The 19,239-nt window shown below is 37.5% G+C and overlaps 1 protein-coding gene across 2 annotated transcripts; it reads right to left on the bottom strand.

Moving 5' to 3' along the window:
* Positions 1 to 348: 348 nt before the first annotated feature.
* LOC127634408 (protein Aster-C-like) lies at positions 349 to 17,683 on the bottom strand. Of its 2 annotated transcripts, none has more exons than XM_052113949.1 (18): positions 17,533 to 17,683; positions 17,181 to 17,282; positions 15,706 to 15,853; positions 14,272 to 14,372; positions 14,028 to 14,123; positions 13,580 to 13,660; positions 11,711 to 11,835; positions 11,434 to 11,590; positions 11,163 to 11,322; positions 10,914 to 11,060; positions 10,620 to 10,738; positions 8,909 to 9,051; positions 8,680 to 8,783; positions 7,080 to 7,202; positions 5,704 to 5,770; positions 5,491 to 5,610; positions 5,281 to 5,386; positions 349 to 1,541 (listed from the first exon to the last, which is right to left on the bottom strand). In XM_052113949.1, exons 2-18 carry the CDS (start codon positions 17,268 to 17,270, stop codon positions 1,473 to 1,475), a joined length of 1,956 nt encoding a protein of 651 aa, XP_051969909.1. In that variant the 5' UTR covers positions 17,271 to 17,282; positions 17,533 to 17,683; the 3' UTR covers positions 349 to 1,472. The 2 variants fall into 2 exon arrangements, with proteins under 2 accessions (XP_051969909.1, XP_051969908.1); XM_052113948.1 differs by having other exon boundaries at positions 7,032 to 7,202; positions 17,533 to 17,682.
* Between the last annotated feature and the right edge of the window lie 1,556 nt (positions 17,684 to 19,239).

The raw sequence follows: 19,239 nt of genomic DNA, 5'->3' as shown, positions 1-19,239 counted from the left end.
GCTGACTTTGGAGCTTCAAACTTTTGGTCACCATTCACATGCTTTGTATGGACCTTCAGAGCAGAGATATTAGTCTCAATCTTCATTTGTGTTCTGCAGAAAAAAAGTAATACGCATCTGGGAAGGCATGAGGGTGAGTAGATGAGAGAATTTGGGTGAACTATCCCTTTAAGCAGGGAAACATGTTCAGTTTGCATTGATGTAAGTTTGTTGATATCCATATAGAACAATCCATCTTATCTAGGTGTTCACAGATCACGATGCTCTCTAAATACATATCCAATAAGGGTTTAGATAGCTACAGTTTTTCCCTCAAAATAATGAGAATCTTCACAAATATAATGTTGTAATGCCATTACAGGGTTTTATTTATAAATAGTTTCAGAAGAAAATTTATAAAAGATTTCAATACTTCTTTAATCTATACAAAAAATAAATACATCTATATACATCCATTTCGCTTATATTGTTTCCTGTGACAAATTTAATACATTCTACATTCTCTTATGCTGAAGACCCACATGAATTTGTATTTTTCCACTGTGAAGAATTTAAATGGATGTCACAAACATATTTCATCAACAGCTACTATACAGTCCCTAAAAGACATTGTACAACCAAAAGAGGTATTAAAGTCAAGAGTAAACAATCTATAGGCAAGACATCACAGTGATCATCACTCATCATTTTAACCCATTTCTCAATTATTTTATTTGCTTTAGATGAACCTGAAGTGTTACACATTATTAAAATTTTAAAATGAGCATGTTGAGCCTAAAAGATTCTACACATTTTTATATTTAACTCGATACATTTTTCATTAAGTTAAGGTGCAATCATTAACAAATTCTTAGAGGTATCTTAAGACAACATTTTGTTTAAATCAAGATACATTCACTCATGTGGCCTTGTAAGATATATCTTTAACAATTGAGCTATTTGATCTGCAGAGGCAATGGGCCTGCCTTGCCCCTCTTTTATTAAAGTGGAGACCCTTGTACAACTGTACTACATCCAACATTTTATAAGGCATTTTTGTAGTGCAGCAAAAACTCTAAATGTCCATCAAATCAGCACCCAAGAGTTTAGAACAGGATCATGAGAAGCCTTTGCTTTTTAATCTGCTCTATAACTGTTTTCAGTTATGTTACAGTTAATCAATATTACCTCAAAAGAATGAAAAAGACACTGTAGCTTCTCTCATTCATTTTCAAGGTAATCAGGAACAAGTGAACAAATACATTATAAAAATTTGTATGATTTAGTTTGCCAGCGCCAAAATCCCCTCCAAGACAAAAAAGCTTAGAGAAAAAAATGTATAATCCAACCACAACAAATAGGCCCAGAGAGACAGTGAACATGGTTACGAGTCTGCACTGGGATGACAGTCCCTATGGCAACACTCCACAGCGAGGGCAGGTCTTAAGGGAAGAATACCCTTGTGTTTTTGGGTCACCAGCCTGAAATGGCATTTAGCGCTGAGAGGAGGTTCTGTTGTAGACCTGTAAGTTCTGCTGAAGCACCACAAGAGAGCTGCGCAGCTGTGGAGAAGGGAGCAGTTACTACCAGCAAAAAACATCAATTACTCAAGAGACCTCTCATCCAAACAAGATACATCACAAAATATAATAATCCAAAGGGATCAGTTTTTCTCTGCTCTTGTCTTTGTATATGCTTCCCCTGGGAGATATAATCAGGAATCGTGTAATAATTTTCCACTGTTTTGCTGATGATACAGAACTTTATATTGCTTCAAAACCTGCCGAACTTTCACAATTCTCCAAATTAGCAGTCCATCAATGAAATCATAGATTGGATGGCCAGAAATTTCCTTCTACTCAATTCCAACAAAACAAAGGTACTAATTATTAGACCAAAAACCTCTAAAACTCTTGACTCTCCATGGATGTACTGTTACATCGTCTTCATCAGCGAAGAATTTAGGTGTTATATTTGATACCAATCTGTCCTTTGAAAATCTTAATCACCAATGTTTGTAGAACAGCATTCTTCCACCTAAGAAATATTGCTAAATTACGACACATGCTCTTTGTTGCTGATGCTGAAAAATTAATTAATGCGTTCATGACCTCAAGTCAAGATTATGCATTACTGTGAGGAAGTTCAGCGAGTTCAATAAATAAACTTCAATTGGTTCAAAATGCAGCTGCCAGAGTGCTGACTAGAACCAAGAAATATGATCATATTAGCCCCATTTTATCATCGTTACTTTGGCTACCAGTAAAATTTCGTATTCATTTTCAAATTTTGTTAACTACGTACAAAGCTTTGAATGGTCTAGCTCTACAGTACTTAAGTGACCTTCTACCATGCTATATTCCATCATGTTCATTACGATCATAAAATTCTGGCTTGTTAATAATTCCTAGAATATCCAAATCCACAAAAGGAGGTACATCCTTTTCATATTTGGCTCCTAAACAATGGAATAGTCTCCCGAACACTGTTTGAGAGGCAGACACACTCTCTCAATTTAAGTCTAGACTAAAGTCTCATCTATATAGCCAGGCATACACCTAATTTATCCTTCAGCTCACAATTAGGCTGCTTTAGTTGGGTCTGCCAGAACCAGAAACATTGATCATGATCTATATCTCTGCAATAACTTGAATGGCATCTATGCAAATATTATTCTATTTGTTTCCCTGTCTCAACCTCAGGACTCCTATCCTGAGGTCACCAGAACCGGCTGTATCCAGCTCCATTCCTGCTTTGTGTTGGACTCCACTGCTAGATGTCTATGAGTAATGACGACTAATAGCAGCCGTGCCAGCCAAACATCACTTCAGTCTATTACGATGGACTTCAGATGATGAACTGATGTCAACTCAAACCATAAGACATGGGATACATCATATGCCATTGCCTGAACCTTGGACATAGGATAGACCTCACCGAAATACCGGCCAGTTGAACTGATGCACCTCACGGATCTCTGCCTGCATCACCTCAGTCTAATGATTGACTACACTCTTAAAATGGAATACATAAACAATCAATTAATTGCCAACAAAACCCTTCATGAACCAACTAACACTGGACAACGATTCTATATGAACTTCTGCAGATAATCCAGAATGAACTTCAAAGACATTAGTCATTAATCTTAAAGTTTATACAAAATCTTAAACACCGTTTAAACACTGACCCTTAACACTTACTTAGTTTAATAATTTTAAACAATGACTTGCACTATACATAATTAAGTAATATTAGCATTATGTTCATGATGTTAGCCAGAGGGGAACTGGCCCCCACAGGGAGTCTGGTTTCTCCCAAGCTTATTTTTCTCCATTAACCAACATCTTATGGAGTTTTGTGTTCCTTGCCACAGTCACCTTCGGCTTGATCACTAGGTTTCTAAATACAATTATTAATTATTTTTAAACACAATTCACAATCATATTTTATCAAACTACACAATGATGACTAAGACATTATAGATATTACAGTTTCATCTTTTAATGCATGATTTGCTGTAAAGCTTTTTTTTTAAACTGTGTTGTGAAAGGCGCTGTACAAATAAAATAACGACTTAATCCATTCCCCTATATATATATATATATTATTTTATGTTTTTAGATAGCGAAAGAGATTAATCCATTAAGCATGGCTTAAGTGAACAACAATATGCAAGACCATCATGAACATTGGTGTTCTTCACTAAACGCTATCCCATCAAACAAATGTATGTTCTTAAAACATTTCGCAAACATTATATTGTGGATGTGGAAAACGTGAAAATGTCCAGTTCTCAACGCAAGTAAAACTTTATAAAACATTATTTAAAAGGTTAGCATAACACTCCAGAAAACTTCCTGAAATTTTTTTTTTATAAGCCTTCACAGTTTGAAGGAAGTACAAACAATACTGCACTAAGAATGTTTTGCCCTGACGTTATCAAATACTAATAATATAATAAGGATATTCCATTAAAGGCATAGTTCACGCAAACATCTGGGATGGTATGAGAGTGAGTGAATAGAGATTTTTCATTTATTCCCTTAAAGGATCATGAAACACTACAAAAAAAAATTTGAGATGTTAACAAGTATATACTTGATCTGTGATGTATCTTGAACACAAGGAAAGAGAATGTTAACATTCGTTATTTTTAATTTCAAAAGAAGAGGGCAGTGGTTAAGTTAGGGATTTTTCGGGCTATTTTCGTCCTCAGAGTTTGAAATTAACATCGAGTCAATGTCACAGGTCATGACGTATGTGGTTAGGCTTTCCATTGAATTTCAGAAAATCTTCGTCACGGGTGTTCTCAATATTATTCATGAGAAGGCGTGGCCTTAACCCTTTGACAAGCAAGTCGTTGCCATGCACACGACCAGCACTTCAAACTCTCAAGCGTCATCGGTCAGTTGAGAGAGTTGATACTACTGTGTTGCAAGTTCCTCCACACTGCTGACAGAGGGACGGCTTTCATTTAAAGGCAACACCTTTTAAAGCACGCATTTATTAACGTCATTTGAGATATGCAGTGATGTGCCGTGTCTCTGACTGGGACTCGTTAGACACGAGATTTACAGTACATTGACACAAACACTATCGATCCATCCATCCATCCATAAATAATGTAAGTGTTAACTGATCTAAGCACTTATATTTGTAAATCACCATCTTGGAATAAGTCTCAAGTGTAAAAAACTTTAAAATATTTTTGATACAGAGTACATGGCTTGGCATATCTTTGCGTATTAAATTGAAGAAATAAATGACCATTGTGAGTAATGTATTGTGAGATTACAAAACTGTATAATTACAAAAGTGTATAATTTGTGCATTCTGTTATTGTGAGAATATTTGCTGGTGTTAACTACATTATTAAAATGCAGTGGGAGTGGTGGTGGCGTAGTGGGCTAAAGCACATAACTGTTAATCAAAAGGTCGCTGGTTCGATCCCCACTGCCACCACCATTGTGTCCTCAAGCAATTGTAACTCCAGGTTGCTCCCTGTAATAAGTGCACTGTAAGTCGCTTTGGATAAAAGCGTCTGCCAAAGGCATAAATGTAAAATAAAGCTGAGTGACTGGATCAGACAGTTGTTGGGTGCACTCCCCCTTCTTCCTCGCTCTGATGCTGATCACACCCACTTTAAGAGCATCTTTTAAAAATGTGGTGAGCTCAACAGTGCTGAAACAGTGGGTGTCCTGAAGCTTTAAAGTTATTTGTATTAATGGTTGTTCCTAACCTTTACATAATGTTAGCCAAAGTTGTCAAAACGTTCCCTTAGGCGCCACCCATACATACCTGCTCAAGAAGGTTAATGGAGTCCTGCAGTACTGCCCTCAGTAACTGTGCATCCTCTCGACTTCTGTGTGGCAGTCCATGTCTTGGCCCAAAGTCAGGAGCCAAACTACAGGACATGGGCAGTGGTAGGCATTTACATTAGCTTCTAAGAGGATAAGTATACAATAAATAAGAATAATAAAAGACAATGTCTGCTGAAAGAGCTGTTACCTGGACTCCGTTCTCTCCCTCATCCTGTGCTTGGTGCTCACATACATACGGTGGGCGACATCCTCCATGGCCCAAAGTTTAAAGAACAGCCCCAAGTTCAGAACTGTCAGTACGAAAAGACTAAGAGACAAAACATCAATCATAAGCACATTATGAATTTGTCATACATGATTATTCTAAATCACCAAAGACAGAATGTGAATGAAATCTTACATTAAGCTCATCCCAACCACAATGGTAGTGATGTTCAATCTTTTTGTGTTCTTAATGTCCATGGAACCTATAAAGCAAGATGTGTTACAGATATTACAGAACTCCAGACTGGTAAATATTGTGATGTTCCATGCTGCAGTAACCGATTTTCGCATCGCATTAAGAGTGACGCAAAAGACCATTTGAAATCCGAATTGAGCAGTCAGAGCGTCCGGACTGAGACGCATCTGAAAATCTGATTTCATGTGTTTTTTTGCTGTCCAGACTATCAAAAACTCATCTGGATACAATTTGGATATGCAAAAAATCTGATTTTAGTGGCAGTCCAAACAAGGCCTCAGTTGGTAGAAAAGGCAGATAACCAATTAATCAGCCAATAGTTTTTTAAAAATCGATTTAAAGAATGTTTAAAAAAAAAAAAAAAAAAAGATTCTTAGTCTTTCCTTACTTTGAAGGGCACAGACATTGAGTCTACAAAAGTCCAAAATGAATAAAATCCCAAAAGGAGTTTTTTGTGCAACCACAATCTCAATAATAACTCCAAAAATTACGATTGTGAGCATTACGAGTGACTTTCAACTCTAAACAAGTCCAAAATACATCAGGGACACAGGTCAGCCTCTCCAAGTGACATACCAAATGACGCTTTTTATAGTCCATATATTCACAAGATGAAGAGTTAATATGTACATATTTCACCAGATGAGTTTCATTGATGAGGAATAAAAAATAAATAAACTATCGGCATACATTTTTGCAGATAGCCAATAGTTCCAAAAAGCAACTATCAGCACAGATTAATCGGTAAAACTGATATATCAGTCTACCTCTAGCAATGACAGTTCAGTGCCTCAATGCTCAAGGGTGGTTTAGAAGAACCTTTAAAGGCTGATATCAGTGGTCTTTGAAAATTATACAGAAAAATATTGCCATGGATGCAGCATCTTGCAAAAGTAGTTTTCGGTTACGGATGCCACTGCAGAAATGCCATATTTGCAGTCAGCCCTGATTAATTTATTTTATGAGTGAAAGTGTCCAATAACATTGGGGTTACCGACAAAGTTATGTTTGGCTTGTTCTCTTAACATGTGGTCATGACATAAGACAACCCGCCCATGTAGAATAAAACATCTTTATTTAGACCACTGATATGATTTGAGTCTTAATCTCAAGTGAATGTACATAATTTCAAACATATGAGACAAAATACAGTTCTAGTCTGAGGAAAAATTCCTGAGTGTATCTTTAGGCCAGTATCTGAGAGAAAGACAAATAGATGCTCCAGACATCTATTATCAGTTAAGATATTAAAAGAAAAAAATCTATACCCTTAGTGCCGCCTCTCTGCTGATCAGAGTCTGTGCCATACTGCTTGCCTGGCTTCATGTGTTCCTGTAGAGTGCGACTGTAGGATCTTCGCCTCCTGCGCATTCCTCCCGCCTTCCCAGCATCTCCACTTCCCTGAGTCAACTCTGCCTCTTCTTCAAGCAGCTCTGCCTCTGGGAGGTGCATTGTGAACAGAGGATGAGAAGAACATTGAAATTAGTCTTAGAGCCCAGAGTGCATATTTCAAGGTCAGTCGATCGACTGTGGATTTGGGTTTTGGCTTCACTGTAATTCGGTAATTATAAGGAGAATAGCTTTGCAGGAAATGGATCCAATTGATGTGTCACCAATAGGCAACTGACACATGCATGCTGCTAATAGCCTTCCCTAGGCACTTTGTGTCATTCAGTGCTGCGCTTTACTCTTCTGCCTTCAATATTTAAATCATGGCTGAGAAGAGATCAGCCAGTTCTTTTTTTCCCCAGTCGATAAGAAAAACACTGAGCAAAGTCTGCAGTTCTGATCTCCTTATTTGACGTACAGTAGCTTTGGACTACATCTAGGGTCATTATTTTTTATAAAACCTGCTAGATGGCAGTAGGCCTTGGATTTGAAGATTAAAGGTGCTATATGTAATATTTTTACTGTACTAAATCATAAAAGGTCACTAATATGTCATTAGAGAATTAGGAAACAAGCCAAGTTGAAATAATGGCTTCTCCGATAACAAAGCTACAGCCAGTATATTCCATTCCAGGCTGGAATTTCTGTTTATGTTTTGCCTGTTTGATTCCGCCCACTGCCCACTCACAAATAGTATTTCGACTAGCAGGTAAACAACACTGCATGCAGCAGCCATGGAAGCCAGCAAACAAACTGGATCAGAGATAACAGATTCCACCCGATCTAAAAAGCCTCACCATCCGTCTAAATACCACCATGAACAGAGGTGTAGTAAAACAAGGATAAATATTGGAGATGCCTTTGGAAGATGGAGACAGCTTAAAACTCAAAAATACTTTAAAATGGATGCTGAGTTGGCTAATTTTCCTGTTGCGTGTCCTCATTCTGGCAACTCGCATGAGCTTCAAGTCTGGGGCGGGGCAGACAACTCTCCAATATTTTGAATTTGAACTGCAGTACCCATTTCAAACGCTTGTTGTCAGTCTTACATATAGCAGCTTTAAGGCAGAAGGTTGATCATGCACTATGAAGTGAAGAAAAGCAGATTAAAACAAAAGGACATAATGTCATTCAATAGAATGGTCACATCCTTTGGAGTAGTCTTTTTTTTGGACCAAGGACCTTTGATGAAGTTTTTCTGAACTAATTTAAAAATAAGTTCTGTTTAGATCGAATGCTGTAATGTAGTGATTGATTTCCAAGCTGGTTGGTTTGCTTCAATGCTTTAGAGCACTTTTGAATTTTTTTTAATGCCAAATGAGAAAATGAATGGGAAAATATCAGAACCAAGGTTGCTCAAAAAGGTCACTGTTACGTTCTCTATTTGGGGGTTTTAGCAGACCCCCTCCCTCTTAAAACAGACACCAGTTTGAGAAACGGAACAGGGTTATAGAGCAAGACATTAAATCAATGAGTTAAGAGGAAAAATAAATGGTTAGGGAGAGTATCAAAAATCATTATACTAACCAAGGTGTTTAAAGTAGTCTTCTAGGCCACTCCAAGAGTTTTTGGTGATAAAGGACTTAACAAGACCCCAGGGTTGCTTTTTGTATTTCACATCTGTGTAAATCCTGCACAGACAGAAGAGCAGAACCATTTGCTACATGATTATATTATCTATGTAGAGATATGCAACATATTTCAGTGTTTAAGTTCAAAAGAATAAAGCCAGGCATACAGATTTGGGGATGCTCACCGGAGTCTGCACTTGTGCTTTGAGTTACGGATAATACAGAAGCGATTCTGAGTGTAGAAGTAGTCATGGTATGGAACATCATGCGTGAAGACCTCGGAGTCTACCATGTAGTATTGGCCCTCCCTCGACTCTTTATATAGTGTCTAGAATATACAGAAATCAGAACATACAGCACAGTCATTAGGCCTGTCAGCATTATTACACAATTACCTGATTGTGTCCTTTTGATCTAATTGTGATTATTTGCATGGAATTTAAAGTTCAAAATGATTTTAATTAGCTGAAATAGTCACAATTAAACACTTGTGAGCAAGTCATTATGTAATTGTGACATGCCTACAGTCATTAATTTTCTTCTTATTAATCACTGCATAAAACAACTGGACTAAAAGCTGTCTAATGCCTAATAGGGCTGAGCAATAGGACGATGTAATCAGATATTAGACAAATATCCGATGCCGATTGTGACACTCATTGACAGACAATGATCGACAATATCAGGAAATTACAAAACCATGGAGCTGGGAAGTCACCAAATAAATTAAACTGTAGGCCAGGGTATGAAATTAGCGCCCGGCAATTGTGCGATCATGTGCATAGTGTAATTTTGCTCATCTACCCGCCAGTGTGGCGGGCTAATTGTAAGACGTCTCATGACACATGACAACAAATGCTGTTAGACACAGACACATGCTTGAAGAAACAGTTTATTATTATTATTTGAAGAACAGACTAAAGAAATGCAGTCCATACGCTTCTCTGATGCACTGTTTGTTCAGAGGCATGCAATGGGAGTGTCTCATAGAACACGTGCATGTAGAGTTCTCACTGCTCACCAAAGAGCAGTTCGCACAACATGCATCGAGAACGCAACTCTGCAGGTTCACTTTATAGCCTATATTTATACAACAATCCTAATTTATTTTATTTAGCATTTATTAGTATTACTATCATCATCGTTATGTTTACATTTATAATTGTCTTAAGATCTTTATTTGTATTAGTAATTTTCCACCTGTTGTAGATGGATACTTAAGTGATGGCAAATGGAATTTTAATTGCTTTTTCATGGAGTGGTGGTGGTGTAGTGGTCTAAGCACATAATTGGTAATCTGGTAATCAGAAGGATGCTGGTTCGAGCCCCACAGCCACCACCATTGTGTCCTTGAGCAAACACTTAACTCCAGGTTGCTCCAGGGGGATTGTCCCTGTAATAAGGGCTCTGTAAGTCGCTTTGGATAAAAGCGTCTGCCAAATGCATAAATATAAATGTAAACGTAAGAAAAGCAGCCTTTCGGTATGAATGAAAAACTATAATTTAAAGAAGTGGTGCAAAAATGTATGGCCTGGTCATTATTTATTTTAATTGTTTATTTTTGTTATCTTTTAGTAATTGGCTTTATAAATTCAAAACATTCATTCTCATTTTGCCCTGTGCAATATTTGTTTATAAGCCTGGGAATGTTATTTATTTATTTATATTTGTGAAGGTCTTCTTTTTAAGGTGCATTTATGTGGTGACATAAAATCAACCAAAATATTATTACATTTACTTATTTATTATTATTAGATTATCTGTATGAAAATGAATAATCAATCCTAATATATATATATATATATATATATATATATATATATATATAAAATAATGTAATGATCACAACAGCCTTAACAGTATAAGAAAATACAAACATACAGTTGCCCCTCTAACCTGGTTTTCTGTAGCAGTGGAGAATTTGCCGACTAGGGGGTTATTGATGGTTATGGTGTAGTTCAAAGTCCTTTTCATACAGCCAGAGGCCTCCCTTTTCCAAGAAGTAGAGCTTATACCTGCCAGGTGACAGAGTCCCTCATTACCATAAACAGTGTACAAGGCAAAAAACATGCAAAGGTATGACATAATGTATAAGGATGGCCAGAGTCAACACTGATATTTGCATCTTGAAATACTGCCAATCACTTATTTATATTATTAGATTCAAAGGGTACTTACTACCACACTCACCTGTGATCTTCCTGGTATCCATTAACCTCCGCATAAAATTAGAATCGGTGAAAAGCAGTTCAAACATTTTCTCAGCACTGATGTGAAAGACCCTGTTTACAAAAAGCCTTCCTTGAGACACTGGAGACACAGTCTCGCTTTCCTCCACTACAAGAAAAGAAAACGCCAAACCGATACTTACATAAAGGCATAAACACATCATAGAAAAAGCACACACATCTCACATACAAGCAAAACACAGACTCTTACCCTCCTCCAGGCTGTCAGATCTGCTGTTATCTGAGAGCTGGTCTTCATTGGCATTCAGGTCCAGAGAGAGAGAGGAATGTTTCGACACTCGCTCAGACCCTGACCGATTCAAGGACAGATTTGGACTGCGCTGACGGGATGGGGTGCTGAGAGTGTCATCCTGTTGAGTGCATGAAGATCTAAATTCTATAAGTTATTGGTTGATAACACATACCTATACAAATCACTTTAAGACAAAACAATCTGGCAAGAACATTTTTTATGGATGTACCCCATTTGCTGAGAGTGTGCTTTGCAGTCCAACTGAGGATTGTGCATCATCTCCCTGTGGTGTCGTAGCCTCATAAGAATTCAGCTCCCCCTGAGGAAGACGAAGTGATGTGGGCCTTTCTGGCCTCCCTGTGTAATCTTCTCCATGCATGTTCAGACTGCAACAGAGATATGGGACCTAAAAACCTAGTAACTGAAATCTCATTTACCAAAATGTGTTGTTTTACTGGAATGTAAAGATATGAATGTGTGTGTGTGTGTGTGTGTGTGTAAATAACCTGGGTTGGGTAGGTGTGAAAGTATCTGCTGAGGTTTGAAAGCTTTCCATTTCATCATGACTCAACCCTAGGTCATTGCCATAATGCTGCTTAACCATCTGCAACAACTCAAGCTTGGTCAGTTTCTGCAAAAGAGGAAAGTTTCATTGAGCAATTTGCACTCATGTGTCTCTGCCCCTCCCCTCTGCACTTTAGCTTCTGTCTGATAACACACTAAAACAATGCGCTTAATTTTTCCTTGAGTTTCTACCTGATATGTATCTAGACCTGCCCATAAAACAGCCCTAACCTGCTCCGAATTGACCAGCGATTAAAACCTGCTGGGAAAGCAACTCTGCTCTGCTAACATTAGGCCTAACACTGACGTGTATAGGCATAAATCATTAGCAATACACAAACCCTTCTAGCATGGAAACCATTGTTCCTGCCAAATTAATACACAAGTTAAGGCCAATTCACACTGCCCCTCCCCAAACTAACATGTTTGTTGGGTTTTATTGGGTCATTGTGTTCACCCTGTTGGTCTTGTTGGCGCAGTCTGAAGATCAGTTATGCTTCTCAACATTCTAAATCCAACAGGCAACTTTAGAATGTTGGTGTTTGTTAAGAGTTTGGAGCAGTGTGACTTGGCCTTTACTGTAAAACTGAGGCAATTTGGTTACCACCACGTCCATCAAAAAAAGAAAAAATTCTGAAAGCTTTTTACAGTGTTTAAAGTAGTTGAGATCCCATATTAATGTATTATTTTACAGTAGTAACAATAAATTCAACTACGGAATATTGGCGGAAACGACTGTTGCCATGGTGAATTTTCCTAAGGGGAGAGACGTCCCTCGACTAAAAATGTAAATAAATAAACGTGATCCGCGTCCATTCGGTTTGGCGAACATACGCATTTGCTAGTCGATCAAAAACAGTGGCGTAAAAGTTTTCAGAAAAGCACTATGAACTATTAAATGAAATAAAAACGCACACACAGTCGTATCGTTGAAAAACATTCGACAATCACAATTCAAATTAAAAACATTGTTCCAAGGCCGTACTGCACGCACACATTTTCAAACCGAGGGTTCAAGTGAAAACATTTTATGGATTTATAAAGCTTTAGAATCTCTCCACCCATTAACGATTATATTATATGTTCAAATAATTATTTTACCGTATGATTTTCTTGGTTACGTGGCGGTATGTTAATAATGGTTATGCGCTGGTCACCTACCTGAACGCCAGTAACCTGTGCGCTCTCAGAGAACTATTCCTGCTGCAATCAGGAAGCGGATAGAGCTACAACTGCGCCGCCTATTGGTCTGTCATTCATTTACTAAAATCAATCTTTCATAATCTTTTCACTTTAATAATTTTCCTTGGCTCAGGTCTGCAGTCTGAAATATCTGTGAGATTAAAGAGGTAGTATTTACTGTGTTTTCAGACAAAGAAAGCCACTCTTTGACGGGGTCAGTGAACTATACTGTCATTTGCTGCTGTGTCCCCTACTGATTTAGGTTGTTTACACTGAAACATATCCCTGACCTTAAGTCTATAGGGTATTGTCTGTTTTCCTCCCATGGAATTAATAAGCCACATTAGTAACAACCATAGGCTACCAAATAATAAAAAAAGAGTTTGGCTATAAGGCTCATTGAACACTGTAAATTTTATAATGGATGATGGTTCACTTTTGACATCCCAGCCATATTCTGTATCTGTTTCAAATATGAACTTTCTAACTTACAGTCAAGTACAGCCAACATCTATCAACAGTTGATTTAGAGATTTGTATTTGTATGATTATCTCAATAAATCAGAGATTGGTTGAGCAATGATAGTGAGGTTAAAAAAGGAAAAGTATGTCAAAAAGCAAGAAATTACCTTCTCCATTAGAATATTCTGCCAAAGCCTAAATATACCAAGGTAACTTTTCTCCCTGGCAGAGAATGAACAGAAGAATAGCTGTGGAAAATTGTGAAATAATTATTTTTTCTAACAACAAAAATATACATTTATACACACTTTACAATAAGGTTAAATTCATTAACATTAGTTAACAACATTAAGTAACATGAACTAACAATGAACAATTGTATTTTTTATTAACTAACATTCATAAAGATGTATAAATGCAGCTAAATGTAATATATATATATATATATATATATATATATATATATATATAAATATATTGTTTATTGTTAGTTCATGATACCTCATGCATTAACTAATGAAAATGAATAGAACCGTATCGTAAAGTGTTACCTTATATATTTAAATTAAAAAACAAGAAATAAAAAATGTTCATAGTAGAAAACATTGCGGTCACCTTCTCTGAAACAGTGTTGATCTGGATGGCGTTTGGTATCCATTTTGCGGTCTTCTCTCTTGACATTGTGCTAATATCCTTCATATTTAACGTGATCTAAGTCAAAGCCAGGTTTAGTGTCATTTTTCGCATTGCAGAACAATGGAATCTGTATTTAAAATTCACAGAAGCAACCAAACAATGCTCACTATGTGAATAGTGGCATTGGTAGATAACAAATGCATAATATTTCTGTACAACTCACTTTTGTACCACGGAAAACATGACTGTAGAAACATAAGAAATTCTCTGTAAGGTAGATGCGCCCTTGTAATAAGATATCCTTCTGGAGCGCACAAGTGTAGTCTAGGGGGAAAATGATATTGTTATACAAATACTGTGGCTCTGACAGTAAATATTTTGAATAAATATACAGATTATTTATATGAATAAAAGCCAACTATGTTTGTAACAGTGAAAAGTGTGTGTGTGAATAAATGTCTGTGTGTTTGTTAAGCCGGTCCCACCTCCTTGCCCATGCATTTCTCGAACTGTTAAAACAGTGAATACTTAGATGAGCCAAAACATTATGACCACCTGCCTTATATGCTGTTGGTTCTCCATGTGCCACCAAAACAGCACCAACCTGCCTCTATCTGGCACAAAGACATTAGCAGCAGATCTTTCAAGTTATGTAAGTTGCGAGGTGGAGTCGCCATGGATTAGACTTGTTGGTCCATCATATCCCACAGATGCTCAATCAGACTGAGATCTAGGGAATCTGAAGGCCAGGGCAACACCTTGAACTCTTCATCATGTTCTTCAAACCATTCCCGAACAATGTATGCAGTGTGGCAGGGCCCATTATCCTGCTGAAAGAGGCCACTGTCATCAGGGAATACCATTGCCATGAAGGGGTGTACCTGGACTGCAACTATATTAAGGTAGTTGGCACATGTCAAATTGACATCCACAAGAATGGTCAGACCTAGGGTTTCCCAGCAGAACATTGCCCAGAGCATCACACTCCCTCCACCGGCTTGCTGTCTTCCCACAGTGCATCATGGTGCCATTACTTCCCCATGTAAACCTTCCTCCACTGCTCCAAGGTTCAGTTCAGATGCTCACGTGCCCATTGCAGGCGTTTTCGATGGTGGACAGGGGTCATCATGGGCACTCTGACCGGTCTGCAGCTACGCAGCCCCATACACAGCATGCACTGTGTGTTGTGACACATTCCTCACATAACCATCATTAAAATTGTCTGTGACTTGTGCCACAGAAGACCTTCTGTCAGGTCTGACCAGACGGGATAGCCTTCATTGCCCTTACGCATAGATGTGTCTTGGGCACCCAACACTCTGTTGCCAGTTTGTGGTTTGTCCCTCTTCTGGCAATTGTTGGTAGGTCCCCACCACTGCTGACCAGCACCCCACAAGCCTTGCCGTTTTTTAGATATTCTGACCCAGTCGTCTGGCCATAACAAATTGGCCCTTGTCAAAGTCGCTCAGATCTTTACTCCTGCCCAGTTCTACTGCTTTAACATGACTACAAGAACTGATTGTTTAGGAGATGATTAATGTTACTCGCTTCACTTGTGAGTCATAATGTTTTGGTTCATCAGTGTGTGTGTGTGTCTGTGTATATATATATATATATATTATCTCTCTTCATCTCTGTCTCTCTCTAGCAGTCTTACCTGCAATTAGTTTCTCATTGTCTGGCAGCTCTCTGAATAACTTCCGAAACTCATCACTCTTCTGTTTATAACTAGTGTAAAGCAGTGCTTCAGGTGATTGTGGTGTTGCTATGTACTGCCCAATCACCTCCAGGCCCTGTGAGGTTAACTTCACACACACATCCAAGCAATTAAAATAATAAAAGTAATTATTATTAAAAAAATGTGCTTCATTGTCCAATTACACAGATATTTATTCTCATTACACATCCCAGCTTGAATAGATTTCATGCAGATCTGATGCTACACAGGCAAACAAATACTCATGCAAGCATACAGTGAGAGGCTGAGAGTGCTTGTTAAATTTCATCAGAACTATTAAGGGCACAAAAGCATTGAGAGCCTTTATATTATAACATTAAAGAGTAGTTCATCCAAAATTCTTGTCACCTTTCACATTCATTCTGTGGGGGATAAAATTATGACAGAATTTTTATTTCTGGGTGAACTATCCCTTTTAGTAAAATTTGTCAGGAAATGGAAACACTTTTAAAAAATCATTATAAAATCAGTAGGGCTAATAGCAACTGCACATTCACAAGCTGAAAAAGTTAAACATCTAGAGAGTTTATATACAGTACATCCTGCGTTCTCCCAGTTTTACATCCTCAACAGCTTAAAGGAATAAATCACCCAAAAAATGAAAATTCTATCATAATTTACTCACCCTCATGCCATCTCAGAACACAAAAATATATATATATTTTTAGAAGTATATCTCAGGTCTGTAGGTCTATTCTAAACAATGCAAGTGAATAGTGACCAGAAATTCAAAAGCTCCAATATACACAAAGGCAGCATAAAAGTAATCTGTATGACTCCAGTGGTTTAACCCAAGCCTCCTTAAGTGATCTAATCGATTTTGGGCAAGAACAGACCAAAATATAACTCCTTTTTAACTATACATCTTGACATCAGCAGTCTTTTTGGCAGTCATGATTTCAAGCTTTATTACACTTCCTAGCGCTATATATTGCTTTGAGCGTGTGTCAAGTACTAGGAAGTGTAATCAAGCTTAAAATCTTGATTGCCAAAGAGACTGCAAAGGCAAAATTTACAGAAAAAAAGGAGTTACATTTTGGTCTGTTTTCACCCAAAACCGATTGACATGGATTAAAACACTGGGGTTTTACGGTTAACTGTTATGCTGCCTTTATGTGCTTTTTCAAGCTTCAAATATTTTTTCACCTTTCACTTGCATTGTATGGCCATACAGAGCAGAAATATTCTTCATATACACATATATAAACATCTGGGATAACATGAGGGTAAGTAAATTATGAGAGAATTTAAATTTTTGGGTGAACTATTCCTTTAATAATATCTTGTAACGTAATTTGCCCATTACAATCTAATCATGATACAGTGCCTTTGAAAAAGTTCTTAAGTGTTAAACTGTCTATAAAAATTGTAAATGCAGCACACTGGATTCTCACCTCTTGTTCTTCTGAGCTCCATCTGGCTTCCCCAGATTTACTCTCTGGTGTGAACACACTGACTGTCACTTGCTTGGGTGTATGGGTCATTATGTCTTTAGCCTGGTGAAGAAACAATTTATTAGCTTCCATACATTTTTTGAAGGTAGCTACTGAATGAATGAGGTTTATCTGCTGCCCATTTACTAAACTAAAGCCTACCAAAATATCAGATTGATATTACAAAATATAGCGCAAAACACGTTCGGTGTGAACGGCCCCTAAACGTTAGACGTCTCACAGGCACAATAAACGACAGAACGTTTATAAATAGAACGATCATTTCACAACAAAGCGGCGGGTAATCTCATACCTGAGAGGGTAAAAATGAACGTCCTCAGTAAATCCTGGTAAAATGTGATCCCGGTGGTTTTGAATTAGTAAAACGGTTTGCATGGGTGTTATTGTCGGCAATATTCCAAATGTTTAGAAACCTCTCATAGCGAGCATATTTCCTACTGTCGTTGGCGTGTTGCGGCGTTGGCTGACTCAGTAGTTGAAACTGTTCTATTCACACCTGGCAACAGGTGTACAGTCAGATTAAACTGGCTGGTGAATGCCATTCGCCGTTGAGAATTAAGAGCCCTATACATTTGCATAGCCTACTTCACGTACGACACTGGGGAGTTTCAATCTTTCTTTTTCTGTTTTTATTTACTTATTTATTATTATTATTTTTAATGTATTTGTATTATTATTTTTTTTTTAATTAATTCTCAAAAATGAACAGAAAAATAAAACATGTATGCACAGAATCAATCTTAAACCCCACTATTACCCCTCCCCCTCCCAATCCCAATACCCAATCCCACCCTGGCCCCAACAACATCCCAGTGGTCGCAAATGACACACACACACACACACACACACACACACACACACACACACACACACACACACACACACACACACACACACACACACACACACACACACACACAAACTCTCTCTCTCTCTTCCCCATTCTTCTAAACGACCCCTACCCATTATTATTATTCCTGTGACTTTTTTTAACAGTAAATTAATTGTAATGTGATTTATACATTTAGGAATTAATGAAGTGATATCCTTCTAAACAAAAAAAAAAAAAAAAAGGGAGAGAAAGCTGATCAACTAAAATATGCTGAATTTCAAAAGAGTAGATTTCATTTCTAAAACTTAATTGCATTGCAAAAGCATGATTTTTAAATAACATTAATTATGATATGATTACTTATTCAGTTCAGTTATTCCTTCTGTATCAGCAGGAGATTTTTATTGATTAAAAGACCCAAGAATTTTGAAAGACAACAGTTAAATTGTCATCAGAGGTTAAGGCACTTTGAATATCTCAGGTCATAGTATTCTTCACATTATAATAAGGCTTGATTAGCTGTAAAAAAGATAGTAAAGTCAAACACATCTAATCACAGGCAGTTAGTTACAGCCATTCATGTAATACATGGAGATAAGTCTGGGAAGTATCCCAGGGCAGGGGACTCGATGAACCACATTCTAGCTTCAGGGTGAAAGAAAATGCAGTAAGACAAGTAATACAAAGTACATTTGACATCACTCATATTCACTCGTGTCTCTGTAAATAGATGGCACAGATATGTAGACAATTCTACTTAAACATGAAATTCAACCTCTAAGAATTAGCATTTAAATCGTTTGACTGTGGCAGGCAACATTTCCATGAAATATGACCCATAGCAGGTTTATATGTTCAGGACAGAGTCAAGATTCAGGTAGATGCTAAATTGGAGCCCTGACTGATTCTTGTCATCTGAACTAACAGTTACATTTGTATTATAATAGTGAAAATTAACGCAATTAAGTTTATGCAGGAGCAAACTGTTCCTGCAATCGTAAAAATCAGTCAAATGTATTTATGACAATGGTAAGACGTACCTAGTTCTTGGTCACATACTGACATGCACAAAGCTGGAAATACTTGTCTTGTGGGCCTACTCCCTACAGAGGGATGAAATGACTGCCAACACATCACCACCCTATTTCTATTCAGTTTAATTCTGAG

This window comes from Xyrauchen texanus, chromosome 41, assembly GCF_025860055.1.
Source record: "Xyrauchen texanus isolate HMW12.3.18 chromosome 41, RBS_HiC_50CHRs, whole genome shotgun sequence".
NCBI classification, from domain to species: Eukaryota; Metazoa; Chordata; class Actinopteri; order Cypriniformes; family Catostomidae; genus Xyrauchen; species Xyrauchen texanus.
This window is presented reverse-complemented; position numbering and strand designations above follow the sequence as displayed.

Coding starts and splice junctions, on each gene's coding strand:
- LOC127634408 (XM_052113948.1), bottom strand. CDS start 17,270: ATGACCCATACACCCAAGCAAGTGACAGTCAGTGTGTTCACACCAGAG. Junction 15,854..17,180: donor GGAGCTCAGAAGAACAAGAG/GTGAGAATCCAG, acceptor GTGTGTGTGAAG/TTAACCTCACAGGGCCTGGA. Junction 9,052..10,619: donor CCACTGCTACAGAAAACCAG/GTTAGAGGGGCA, acceptor TGTATATTCTAG/ACACTATATAAAGAGTCGAG.